Raw genomic sequence first — 12325 nt, 5'->3', positions numbered from 1 at the left:
CCTAATACCCATCTGCCAACTCAGGAGACTTTCAATAAAAACTTCCATGTCTCCTAATTTGTTCAGGATCTTGTCCTACCTTGTTTTTTAGGGAGAAGTCTGGCTCGCTTTCTACAACAAAGCAAGGCTCTTTGCTATTTACCAAACACCCCTGCCTGTGGCGCAGTTTTTGCCCGTGGAATGGCCCCTCTCCTTGTCCCTAACTGCCCCCCGCCCCCAACCCCACCCCGAGCAGCGGAAGCCAGGTTCAAGAGGTATCTCCGTGAAGCCAGAGGCCTCCCGCTCCCCTTGGAATGCTTTCAAGTCTCAGAATAGTAAACACATACGTCCTGCGCTTCCTTACTCTCCTTGTAGGGCTCCTGTTAGATTTTTCAAGCTGTGGATTTGGATGTGAACTCTTGCAACTCTGGTCTCAAGTGTGGTTCCTGGAACATAGGGTTCTATTTTTTGGCTGAATAAGCTTACAACTTTTTATCCACTTCTGAATGGTATCCTTATCTTTTTTTAGTTGACCCTTGAAATGCTATTTAAATCTCAATGTCTTGTCTGCCAGTTAGATTCTGGTCTCTGGAAAGCAGAACCAGACCAGATGTTGTTCCTGGTTTTCTGCCCACTAGACCAGTGCTTCGCAAATCTGAATGTGCATTTGATTCATCCTGGGATCTCGTTAAAATGCAGATTCAAATTCATTAGGCCCAGGAGTCTAGCTTTCCAACAAGGCCCCAGGTAATGATGACGGACCGCATTTTGGAAGGCAGGGCATTTGGCACAGTATACATGTGTCCCTCAGGCACGCTGGATGAAATCATGGGTGACCTTCAGTGACTAGGTCAACTCGGTCTGCTTGAGGTGCTCTGTCATGTCGACTACAGGACGCTCTTCTTCCCATGGGCTAAACCATGGTCACTAACCCAGTATGTACACAGAGTCTGGAAAGGTCTTTTCTGGGAAGTAGCATCTAACATCTGCTATGAACACGTACATATAAATAGACCTCCACGTGTATATCCAGAAATAAAACATAAAAATAGCAGCTTCCACGCCACTCAGAAGTTTCCTTCTGGAAATTACGATTCGGCAGGGGGGATACATGCAGCACGTCTGATACCACAAACTCATGAGCAGCGAAGGGGGAGGGCTAGGAGAACCACACATTCCCTTACGGTACCTCTATTCATCAGTGCTTTGGTGAGTTGGAGACTCAGACCCATCCATAATGGGTGAGTTTTCTGTTGCTTCTCTGAACAAAGGAAAGCAGAGGAGGAAGAGAAGAGAGGTCATGTTAAAGAGAGGAACTGACACAGACATGATTAGTAGCTTATTAATACGTTGGAGAGATCAGCTAACCACACACCCCAGCGTTAGTGACAGATAATCCCAGCATGCAGAACTTTCAGCCCCCAGCAGTGAGTCAGGAGACCCGTTAGGTCTGTGAGGCAGGCAGGCTTTGGCACTTTTTACCCATCTCCCATTTTCTGTCCACATCACAGAGAATAGTTACTGGCTGTTAATGATCATTCACATCAATCTGTTAAAAGGTTCACTCCAAGGACCAAAACTGTTTCCAGTTGGTTTCCCGTTGGTCCTGAGTCCCCACCAGCTCTCTGTGGTGAAACCCAGGTTTCAAGGCCAGCTCAAGCGTGTAGACAGTTGAGGTGGTGGTTACCCATTTCAGGCCTGCTGTCAGTCATCTATTCAGATCAGGGGAGACTGGACATGATCCAGAAAATGTGGGGGATCCAGACAGAGCCTGAAATCTGAAGTCCTTATTTGGGTGGAAGGGTTCGGCCCCTAGAGGTGCCATCTAGACAGCAGATTGGGCTTTCCTGTATGAGTTCATCTCGTGCAGCTCGGGCCCGAGGCCTTGCCGCAGCTGCCCGACCACACAAGATGCAGCTGGCGTGCGGCTGGCAGGCAAGGGAGGGTCATGATCTGGGATAAGGACAGAGGGGGTAGCTGCTGCCCCAAAGACAGACCAAGAAGTGGGGGTGGACGCAAGATCCCTGCAGCTGGGACTGCGGGTTCTGATTCAATGGAGGCGGCGGCAGCAGGGCATCCGAGTCCTGTTCAAACACAACTGCCCGGCCCCACCCCCGAGTTTCGAATTTAGTAGGTCATGGATGGGCCCCAGAATCTGCATTTCTCACAAGATCCCAGGCCACGGATGCTCATGCTGCTGGTCTGGGGACAGCACTGTAAGAACCACCGGCCTGGTAGAAAAAAACAAGGCCCCAGAGGTGAGAGAATGCTGCTTCATTCAGCCGCGTGACTCTGGGCAGGGCACGGATTTTCCCTGCGCTTCGTCTATCAAACCCAAAGATCCGCGTGTTGCCGCTGCGAGGCCACCGTGAGCGGGAGATGAACTCATACGTGTTAGAAAAAGCTCCCAGCCTTTGAGTACACAGCCAGCACTCAATAAGCATTAGCCCCCCTTCACTCCCATCACATACCAAGGCCCCCTCAAGCCTGGCCTGAAAATCACCGCAGATACATGACCAGAAACAAAGTCGTGTCTGTCAGGCCCGGGAGCTGGAAACGCAGTCAGCGGAGCCAAGCCCGGTCCCGCCGCTTTCCGAGGACTCGGCGCGCACAGCTGTCCCATTCCCCAGACCGCCCACCGACGCTCCAGCAGACGGGCATGAACAAGGGATCCCTCGCCCCTTTACCTCTCAGTCCCCGACAGAACGGGACATCAGCTAGAGGCGACATCTGAGGAGCAACAGGAGAGGTAGGAGTTGTGCGGACGGCAGCTTACGTGTGTCCGCCGGACCGGGGTCACTACAGCTAACCGTACCCGATCCCCCGTGTTTGTTACCAACGAGCGGCCGCCGAGGACGGAGACGGGCCCCGAGCCTCCTGCCCTTTGCCTGCGAAGCATCGTGGTTCCTCCCCTCCCGGGAGGGGACACCCTGAGGGGCGCGTGAAGCCCGCCCGGGGTCCGGCGTGCGGAGCTCAGATCCGCTCTCCCCGACCCCCGTCGCCTGGCCCTACAAGTCGGCCTGAGAGAATCAGACCCCAAATCAAATGCCGCCTGGAACTGGGAGCAAAGCGGTGCGGTCTGCCTTCGGGCACCTGCCTTCCCCGCGTTCCTGGGACCACCGCCAGCGTGGACAGCGAGACCACGGCCCGTCCCAAGGCGGTGCAAAGGAGCGCGGGGGAGGGAACGGCGTTCGCACGGCTGCCTGGGGAAGGAAGAGGTTTCCCAGGAACACACACTCGTGTTCTTGCTGATAAACCCTTCTGTCACTAGGGTCTTACACTTGTTAAATCCTTCCTAACTGACAAGGAACGCGGAGGATCATTCTAGAGCCTGGAAGAGGTCTAAAAGGGGGACTCACCCAGTCTGCCAGGTTAGGATGTGGTGGGGACTGCTTGGGGGCGTCGCTCCGATTTCACTTGACGGTGTTGAGCTTCTCTGGCTTTGAGGTAAGGCAGCTGCAGAGAGGTGACGCAGAAGGGACAGGGGTCAGGTGAAGAAGCTTCCTTCCGGAGATGTTGGCTATGACCCCATAGCGGGGTCACAGTGGGGAGATACCTGCCTTTCCCCCCATGTTTGGCCAATTCCATTTTCTCCCCCAAAGCATGCGGCTCCATTCTGAGTCAAGCTGACCTGGGGATCCCTAGGTCCTGCTGTGCACTAGCAAGTGGCCACAGGGACGGCGACAGCCCCCACTGTGGCAGAAAATCTGAAGCCCCACAGAGCTCGGAGGGATACCGGGGCGGGGCTAGTCAGGAAGAGCCCCTTTCTCTGGACATCAGGGAGACTGACCTCTGGGCGTCCTCAGATGTGGCCCCAGTGTGAAAATGGTGCTATGAACAGAGAACTTCCAGAAAGGTGCTCAGCACTTGCTCCTTGTTTCAGGCTTGTCACTGACCCCTTGAGGACGCTTCCAAGGGTACAGGGCTTTTCTAGAAGAGCTCATCCAAATCGGACGCCCAGGAGTTTATCGAGGGGGGCAGGGTTTTTCTAGCTGGGAAATTCACTAGTAAGTAAACCCTCCTTAAATGCATCCTCTGCTTTCCTGGGAATGGAATCTTTCTCATCGGTAAACCTCAGACACGGCTTCTTACAATTTGTTGTCTAACATATGCTCCCAAAGAGTTTCCGAATCTCTGTCAGGGGAGCCAAGAGCGCTACAGTTTTGAAAGAACAGAAACACTCCTGTGCCCATCAGCCGGCTGCTGCTTCTAACGCGGTTCCGGAGGCTCGTGCTCTTTAAATGGTGATGGGTAATTCGTTCCTTCTCAAAATCCACCCGGGGAGTCCAGGGCACATTTCCCTGGGCTTAGGTAACAGGTGAAGGAGGAACATAGGAGAAGGTTCGAGGACCTCAAGTCCATGGTTCTCTCACGATTGCCTGAATCACTTTTATTCTCATCTCTGGAACTTGTCATCTGGTCGATGGGCCATAACAAATGAGTCAACGGGGACAGAAGGCAGGAGCCATGAGGCCTGGTGCTCCCAGGACACCGGCCTGTCCCTCCCTCTTTGTCCCAATCATTCCAGGTCCCAAGAATCCCTTATGGTTCCCCAAAGGTGAACCCCCTCTTCTGTCCTTCCCCCGATCTTTACCCTCACCTAACTCTCTCCCATCACAAGTAGGATCCTGACTCAAGAGTTCCTTCTGTTTGCTACTCTCATTTTTTCTATTTTTAAAAATCCTATATCTCAGCATCCTCCCCCTTTCTTTCCCTATGGTCAGTCTGAGCAGAGCCTCCTGGCCGCACAGTCCCCCTCTGTGCGTGCTGAGAGCCCTGTCACCACTGTTCTTTCCCAGAGAGGGACTGAGAAGGGAAAGTAGCTTCTGAAGCCAAGGGTGGTGGTGTCCATTCTGGCCCCACTCAATGCTCTTAGTACAAGAATAAAAAGTAACCCTTAATTAGATCATGAAAGGTTTTAAGATAGAGTATCAAGTACTGAAAGCACTTTACAAAAATTCCTCTGGTCACCTTCCTAACATCACGGAGCTGGGAACTCTGGAGCAGCTGGGACTTAGCTCTAACAGTCGAGCTCTGGTCTCCACCCCGGAGCCGCCACTCAGCCCGACCCAGGGGACACGGTGCCCAAGCCCAGAGCCAGTGTCCCTGTGGAAGGGGCCACTCGGGTCTGTAACTAGTGTCTCTTCACCAGGGTAAAGGTGCACCTTGCAATGGCTAATGCCGAGACCCGTCTGCACAGAGCTGCTCTGACTGTCCCTACCAGAAGTGGCTGGAGGGACGGTTTGCGCCCCGACCTCGGAAGCCGAAATGGGGACCAGTTAACCCAGCGCTGTCCCACCCTCTCTGAGGTCTTCGCTCTGGGCAAAACCGAGGGCGTGAAGGAGGGGGCCCCCCAAAGGCCTCCAGTCTCACCTGTCTGGCGTCAAGGTTTCTAGAACTAAGGCTCTCTGAGCAAACCCGGAAGCCCCGAAAACAAGCCGCCAGGTCCCGGCCCCGCGACCGCGCGCGTGCCCGGCACCCCCCCCCCCCCTCACCTGACGTGGCCTTGCACATCTGGGGCATCCTGGTGACCCTGCTGTGCGCCACGAAGGTGCTCTGGGAGGAGGTGCTGTACTGGGAGCCGCTGTCCGAGGAGGTGGAGCTGGTGTGCGACAGGCGGCTGTGCTCCTTGTGCGAGGCCGTGGAGCGCTGGTACCACTGGCGCAGCTCGTCCGAGACGGCGGCGCGACCCGCGCCCTTGTCGTGGGCGCCCTCGCGGCCCAGCGACGGAGTCCGCAGGATCTGCGAGCGCGACGGCGTCAGGCGGCCCGCGTCGCCCTCGTCGCCGCCGCGCCAGCTCTCCCTGAACAGGCCGCCCGCCGTGTACGAGTTGGAGGTCTTGAACTGCGCCTTGACGCTGTAGTGGCCCTCCTGGTCGCTCTCCAGGCTGCGCACCACCACGGGCGTGGCGCTGCCCTCGATGTACAGCGGGTACTCCTTGATGCGGTACTGCGAGCTCGGCTGGCTCTGGCTGTGCAGGTAGACGCCGTGCGCGCCGCCGCCGCGCGCCGCCAGGTTGGGCATGCTGCCCGAGTTCGCCGCGCCCAGCGCGCCCGCCGCCCGCTGCCGCTGCCGCTGCCGCGCGCGCGCCTTCGACGGCGAGTCCTCGGCCAGCGTCGAGTAGTTGGCGTTCATCTGCGCCGGGTAGTAGTGCTCCGAGCTCGAGTGGCTGGTGCAGGAGGAGCAGTCGTCCATGGGGTCCGAGCCGTTGCTGCTACGAGTCCGTGGGGTGTAGAAGTCGGGGCTGCCCGTGTCGTTCTCCGAGCCCAGGAGCTTGCCCTGGGACTCCAAGCTGGCGCTCCGGTGCCTAAAGTGCAGGGCGAGGCTGTGCAGCCGCGTGGGGCTGAGGTCCACCGACCTGCGGGGAGACGGCGGGTGGGTCTGCGGCGTCCGGGGCAGGGAGTATGGGGTGGGGGGAGCAGGCTCTGCCGTCGTCGGACCCAGGAAAGGGCAGAACGCCCAGCCGGGAGCTGCCAGCGAACGGGGGTCTAGGAGACCGGGCAGAAGCAGGACTGCCCTGGGGCTCACGGGGCTCCCCGCTGACACCAGGTGAACACAAGGGGCCAGAGGGGACCGCAGATCCCGGGAGGCCAGCGGGGCCTCGCCCACGATACCTGATTCTGAGTGGGCGTGGGACAGAAGGCAGCACCCACAGAAGGGTGTCCTCTGAAAAAACAGGCCAGTAGCCTGGACTGTTCTTCGTTTTGTCTTTAATGGTGGAAAGGGGTTCTATAAATACAAAGAACCAAAAGAATCCCTGTTCTAGTATTATGTTAAATCAGATGAAATGCCCCCTTTTTGTAGATCAAAAAACAGTCTACAGAGGGCGCTTCAGGGTTCAAGTACTATTATGAAACCCACAAGAAGGGTCTCCATTCCCTCGGGACTAAAATGCACGGCTGCTGGAGCACGGAACACTCAACACTGGTACAAATACCACGCCACTACTTTGGCTCCTTGAGTCCACGCTATAAACATCCATCTCTGTCACGGGGGACAATGCTAGGATACATGTGAAACTCAGGGTGGCCCCACTGGCCAAATACAGGAAGAGGTGAGTTCCCGTTCTGTCACTCAGGGTAGAATGTGAAGTCCCCAGCGAGGGGCCCTCGAGGACTCGGTCCTCAGTTTCCTCTCTGGTCTCACCCTCTCCATCATCTGCTCTGGCCATACTGGCTTCCCGGGAACATGCCACGTGCCGGCCTGCCTCTGCGCTTTGACCCTCCCGTTCCCCGAGATGGCCTCAGAACTTGCTACCCCATCCACCCCCATCTCTGCTCAAACGTCACCTTATTAAAGAGAACTTCCCTGTGCCTGATGCTTTCACTTCACAGAGAATCTTTCTTGCCACTGTGTAGGCTCCTGCCCTGTTCATTTTTCTTCTTTGTGCTTATCACCACTTGACATATATTTTTCTTTCTTGTGACTCCCCACTGCTAAAATATCACTCCACTGAGAGCTGGACTGTGGTCTGTTCTGTTCACTGCTCTATCCCCTACGGGGGTACCTGATAAAGGCACTTGATAAATATTTGTTGCGTGAATGAATGAATGAGACAATCTTGCCTGGAGAGCTCAATCTTATCCTATATAAATCCATCCTTTGAGCCACAGTCCTGGGCAATCAGTTTTTGATAAAATGGAATGATGGCTTTGGTTTTGCCTCTTTTCAGAAAAAGAAGGTGTGATTCACAGCTTCACTTTTGCGTGTTCCTTTTGCTCTACAATGGATTTACACCTTGAGGCATTGAAAAGTCCAGGATAAAGGGAGGCATCGGTGGGAAGCTATGTGAAGGTTACAGAATAAAGATCACCCGCATCAGTGCAAGGTTGTTCTGGGTGCAGGAGGCTTCCCTGCTCTGGCTTGCCGCCCTGCCTCCATGTTGATTAGCAAAGCTCCCTCTATGGGGTGCCTGGCTGGCTCAGTCAGTAGAGGACAGGGCTCTTCTTCTCAGGGTTGTGAGTTCAAGCCCCACGTCTGGTGTAGAGATTGCTTACTTTAAACAAATCTTAAAGAAAAAAAAAAAAAAAGGAAAGCTCCCTCCATGCCCATTGCATCCAGAAGCCTGGGGATTCTCCAGGTGACTCTTGGCACCCACTGGACATAGCCACTGGGATAAGAACAGGCCTTGTGGCTAACATGGGCTGACTGCTGCCAGCTCGGAGTTTCATCCTGCTTTGCTTTAACAAGAACCTGCCTCGCTGGTTCAGGCCTGACCCTAGTTCACCAATTCTTTGGGCCAGTTTGGGGCCAGCAATGCCAAGATTCACAAAAGCAGGTCTGCTGTAGGGAAGGAACTGGCCCAAAGGCCTGGTCCACTCACCTCGTGGAATGAACGTAGTGGGGACTCCGGACCCGGAGGTCTGGTGTGGATGGCATGCTGGACTGGGAGTTCCAGGGGGGGAGGCTGCGGACAGGGCTGTTCTGCAGGGAGTTGCTGCCCCCTCCGGCTTCGGCACAGCTCCCTGTGCTGGGAAAGCGCTTGTGGCTGCTGCAAACCAGAGGACACCAGGCTGGTCACTGCCAGACACAACTGTCCCTCTTCCCAGGGGGCCACCTAGCCAGGGCTGATGTCGGGAAAGCTTGCCCTGGACCGCCCCACCTCTCCCTCAGATTCCTACTGTGGTACTCCGCCATCACCCCAGAGTGGGTGGGGGTCCCCATCCCTGATCCCCATGGTGGTGTGAGACAAACACCCTCCTCAGCCTTGTTCTGCGTAGTTCCTGCCCTCAACCACAGTTTCTGTTTTCCAACCAATATTTACCTGTCTAGACAGCCACTGGGAGCTTTAAAGGGCATAATTAAAGGAAATGAGAAAAACAGAGAAGTGGACCAAAAATGCCTTCCAAAAATCCCTCTCTGCAATATCAGCGGAGTAATGAGCTGATAACACACAGCTAAGATGACAGCTGTTTGGCTCCAGAATCCTGTTGGACCATGGTGCAGGTTCTGAGCCACTTTGGGATTCCTACGAGTGGCCTCTCACTTGCCATGCATAGTGCTGCCCCAGACTTCCTTAACTCTCATGTCATTGCACACCATTCTAACCCTGTGCCAACGTGCCCACTGTGAGCCCAAAACCCCCTTTCCTTGTGCACGACGGAGCTGCACCTCGACAGGGTCAGCAGCAGAGGGCGCTGTGAGAGCAGCACTGTGGACAGGCCACCCTGGGAAGGAGGCCATCAGCCCATGGGATTCTGCGACTTGTCCATGCTATTTGGGACAGTCTTTGTTTTTTGTTTTTTTTGTTTTTTCCCGTGACCTCCTGTGGCCTCCCTCACCCGGCTCACCTGGAATGGCCGTGGGAGGAACGTTTCTTGACCTTCTCGTAAGGCTCATCCAAAGAGGACTCACTCCACATTTTGGGCTTTATGGGGGACTTGTCGTAGTCATTGCGGTGATAGTGCACCTGCCGGAGTCCCTCCAGGGACTGGGGAGGGGGGGGCCTGTTGTGTGACGGTGGCCGAGGAGGGAGTCCCTTGTGAGGAGACTGTAAGGGGGACAGTGTGCTGGTGACCTGAGAGTCTTCTGCGCAGAGATGGAGAGAGACGAACTGAGCAAGGGTCCCTCCCACTGACCCAGACAGACCTGCCCACCCCCGCCCACATCCACCCCTGCCATCCAGACGGGGGCGTGCTCAGTGAGAGCACCCCAAGGCTTCCCCACTTGCCGAGACAGGTCAAACCAGAACAAGCCAAACCAACACCTCAAGCGGCACTCAGCGGGGAGAGGAGTTTCACTCTGGATTTGCTACAGACCGAGCGAAGCCCGAGTTCCATTAAAGACCCACGGCAAAGGATGGCTCCATACCACACGGCAGAATGGAGTCCTGATTATACTGTCGTCTTTCGGTAGACAGTAAGCGTCTAATTTGCTGTGGGGAAGTTTTAGCTCTGTGAGGGTTCTGTTTGGTTCACTTCTACCGCCTCAGTGCCTAGAATGATGGCACACAGCAGGTGCTCAATAAATACTGGTTCGAAGAAAGGAAAGAAAGTACGTATGTGGAGTGTCATTGTCTGTTGGTGGCTCTGGGGATCCACCCTCCGCTTTCCTCAGCTCTCTCTCGTCTTCTAACGTGTTCCTGGACATTTTCCTCTTGGACCTGCCTTAGGCTCTTCAGGAAGGAGACGGGTTACAGGTATTAACTGAATGGCAGGTTGCTCCCTGCCTTCAGGGGAGTCACGATCTATCCCACCTGATGTGCTGGGGGGAATTCAGCAGCGGACGGGCAGAGAGGAGGAAGGGCAGAGCCCAGGGTCACGTCCAGCTGGGGCAGCGGCTGGTGAGGAGGCGGGGGGGGGGGGCTGCTCTCAGGGGCTAGTGCAGCTGACCTGCTGTCCCCCGGAGATGAGCCGGGTGCCCCAGCGGACAGGGGGCCTTCGATTCCCGCTAAGGAATGGGGATTTGGTCAGAAAGCCATAAGCGGACTTTGCAACTTCGTAAGCCTGGATGTGTGAGGATGAAAATCCTGTTTGAGAGCCAGTCAGCTGGCAGGGTTCAAAGCGGGCAAGGCAGGAGAGACGAGGCAGGGGTGAAGGGAGAGGGAGATATCCAGTGTGTCCACCCCTCAAATCAGTAAAGGAAAGAGCCCCTAGAAGGGGCAAGACTGCAGTGGGAGTGGGGGTCCAGGTGAGGCAGCAGTGCCCCTCAGGGCACCTGGGGGTCCGGGGACTAATGGCCAATGAGGCATCCACGTTAGCGAACAACACAGGCACCTCCCCCAACTCTTCTCTTACAAAGAAATCTCACTAAATTGTCCAATTTCCCTCCTTTGGAGAGACTGCAGTCCACAGGGGCCAGAAGCAGGGCTGGATCTCCCATGCTCAAAACACCTCTCCCTGCCCCCCCCCCTGCAGCCTCACCTCACCCCCACCCGTGTAACGAAGCTGACAATAAAAATATTACGACCTGATTGCTAAGAGCAGGGCCAAAACCGCGGGTAAACACCCTGCCAGCCTCTCCCCAATCAATAGCACTATTACCAGCCTCGCAACGATCATGACCCTGTGTTGGGTAGACTGTTTTATGTTTTCTGTCTGAACAGCCTCTTAGCACTGCCCACGTGAGGTTTCCCTAAACGGCAAAAAAAAATTAACTGCCACTTAATGTATTTCCATATCATTAATGTCTTGGCCTTCCAAGTATGGCTTAAACCCACAGGAGCATTCTCAGAGATGGTCCTGTGCCTGGAATTCTTTCTTCCCCTGTGTGTGGTGGTGGTGGTGGGCTGGGGGTGGGAGGTGGGCTGGGGTATGGGGGATCGGTTCTGTTTTCCTAAGAATTTCCCAAGAAAATACACTGGTGACTGCTGGGTTTTCAGAGGTCAATGGAAAAGAGCAAGACAGTTTCAAGGCCTGAGCAGCAATCTAAAAGGATGTCTTCCCTTTCGTCTTCACTATTTCTCAGGACGACGTGGAGGGCTGGTTTTCTTCCTGCCACCCCTAGGCTTTCCTAGTAGGCTTCCATCTTTGACTTGTGACCCAACCAAAATCCACATCTTTCCTCCAGAAATGATGAATACTCAAAAGGCAACTGCCACGGTGTTTAGTCACAAATGTGGTTTTGGCAACTGCAACACAGGACGCCGTTCACGGTCTCTCACCTTGTCCCCTACCTCTGGGCCACAGGAGACACTCAAGTTCCAACAGACATGAGCTGACGCTGTGCCCACCCGCTCCCAACCACACGGGTGAGTGCTGGGGACGAGGCACTAGCGGAGCACTCAGCCGCCACCTTAGCCTGGCTCTGGCCTTTCCACCGAGCTGTGCCCGACGACACACAGCTCAAGACCTGTCTGATCTGGGCCTGAGTTCTGAAGCAGGAAACAGACAACCTACCATCCTCTAGCACAAGGGCGTCTGAGAGGGAACTGTCTTCACTGGCAATATTTCCATCTGAGAAGACAAAAAGCAAAAGTCTATGAGTCTCGCACATTCCCCAGACAAAGCCCTCTCTGTAAAAATCATGCGTTTAGTACCATCACGTCCTCCTCTTTCTGATCAGAAAGAGCGCATGAAACACAATCAAAATGCTGGTTGGCATTTCTTTGGACAGTCCCTGGGGTGGATCCCTGGCTCATCCCCTACTCCTGATGCTGCGCTGTGCCCCGGTGTCTGCCTGCCTGTTTGCGCTCTTGTTTCCCTCAACCCGGCAGTGCTGAGTAGCTTAATACCCAGGATAAAGGCCGCCTGGCCTGGTTAAGCGACATCATTGTCCCGGCCCAATCTCAGGGCGTGTTCCAACTGAACCAAAGGATACGAACTGCTCTTTATTCCACACATGCGAAACCAGGGTGAGGAACTTGGCTTTGCTCTTATGGCCATAAATGTCTTCTCCATAAACTTCT

General features: G+C 55.0%; 1 protein-coding gene across 9 annotated transcripts in view; it reads right to left on the bottom strand.

Annotated features, from left to right (window-relative positions):
- Positions 1-12325, bottom strand: part of FRMD4A (FERM domain containing 4A) — a 299740-nt gene that overhangs the window by 11807 nt on the left and 275608 nt on the right. For 5 of the 9 annotated variants that reach the window (XM_045788179.2, XM_087857682.1, XM_087857681.1 and 2 more), the window contains 5 exons: positions 11817-11873; positions 9270-9507; positions 8303-8470; positions 5475-6337; positions 3339-3435 (listed from right to left, as the gene is read on the bottom strand). In XM_045788179.2, the coding sequence (XP_045644135.1) occupies positions 3339-3435; positions 5475-6337; positions 8303-8470; positions 9270-9507; positions 11817-11873 (1423 nt within the window). The other 4 variants (XM_045788190.2, XM_087857683.1, XM_087857685.1 and 1 more) reach the window with 3 other exon arrangements.

Source organism: Ursus americanus, chromosome 31, assembly GCF_024610735.1.
Source record: "Ursus americanus isolate L20-20 chromosome 31, mUrsAme1.1.p, whole genome shotgun sequence".
Classification (NCBI taxonomy): domain Eukaryota; kingdom Metazoa; phylum Chordata; class Mammalia; order Carnivora; family Ursidae; genus Ursus; species Ursus americanus.
The sequence above is the reverse complement of the archived record's forward strand: the minus strand, read 5'-3'. Positions and strand labels throughout refer to the sequence as shown.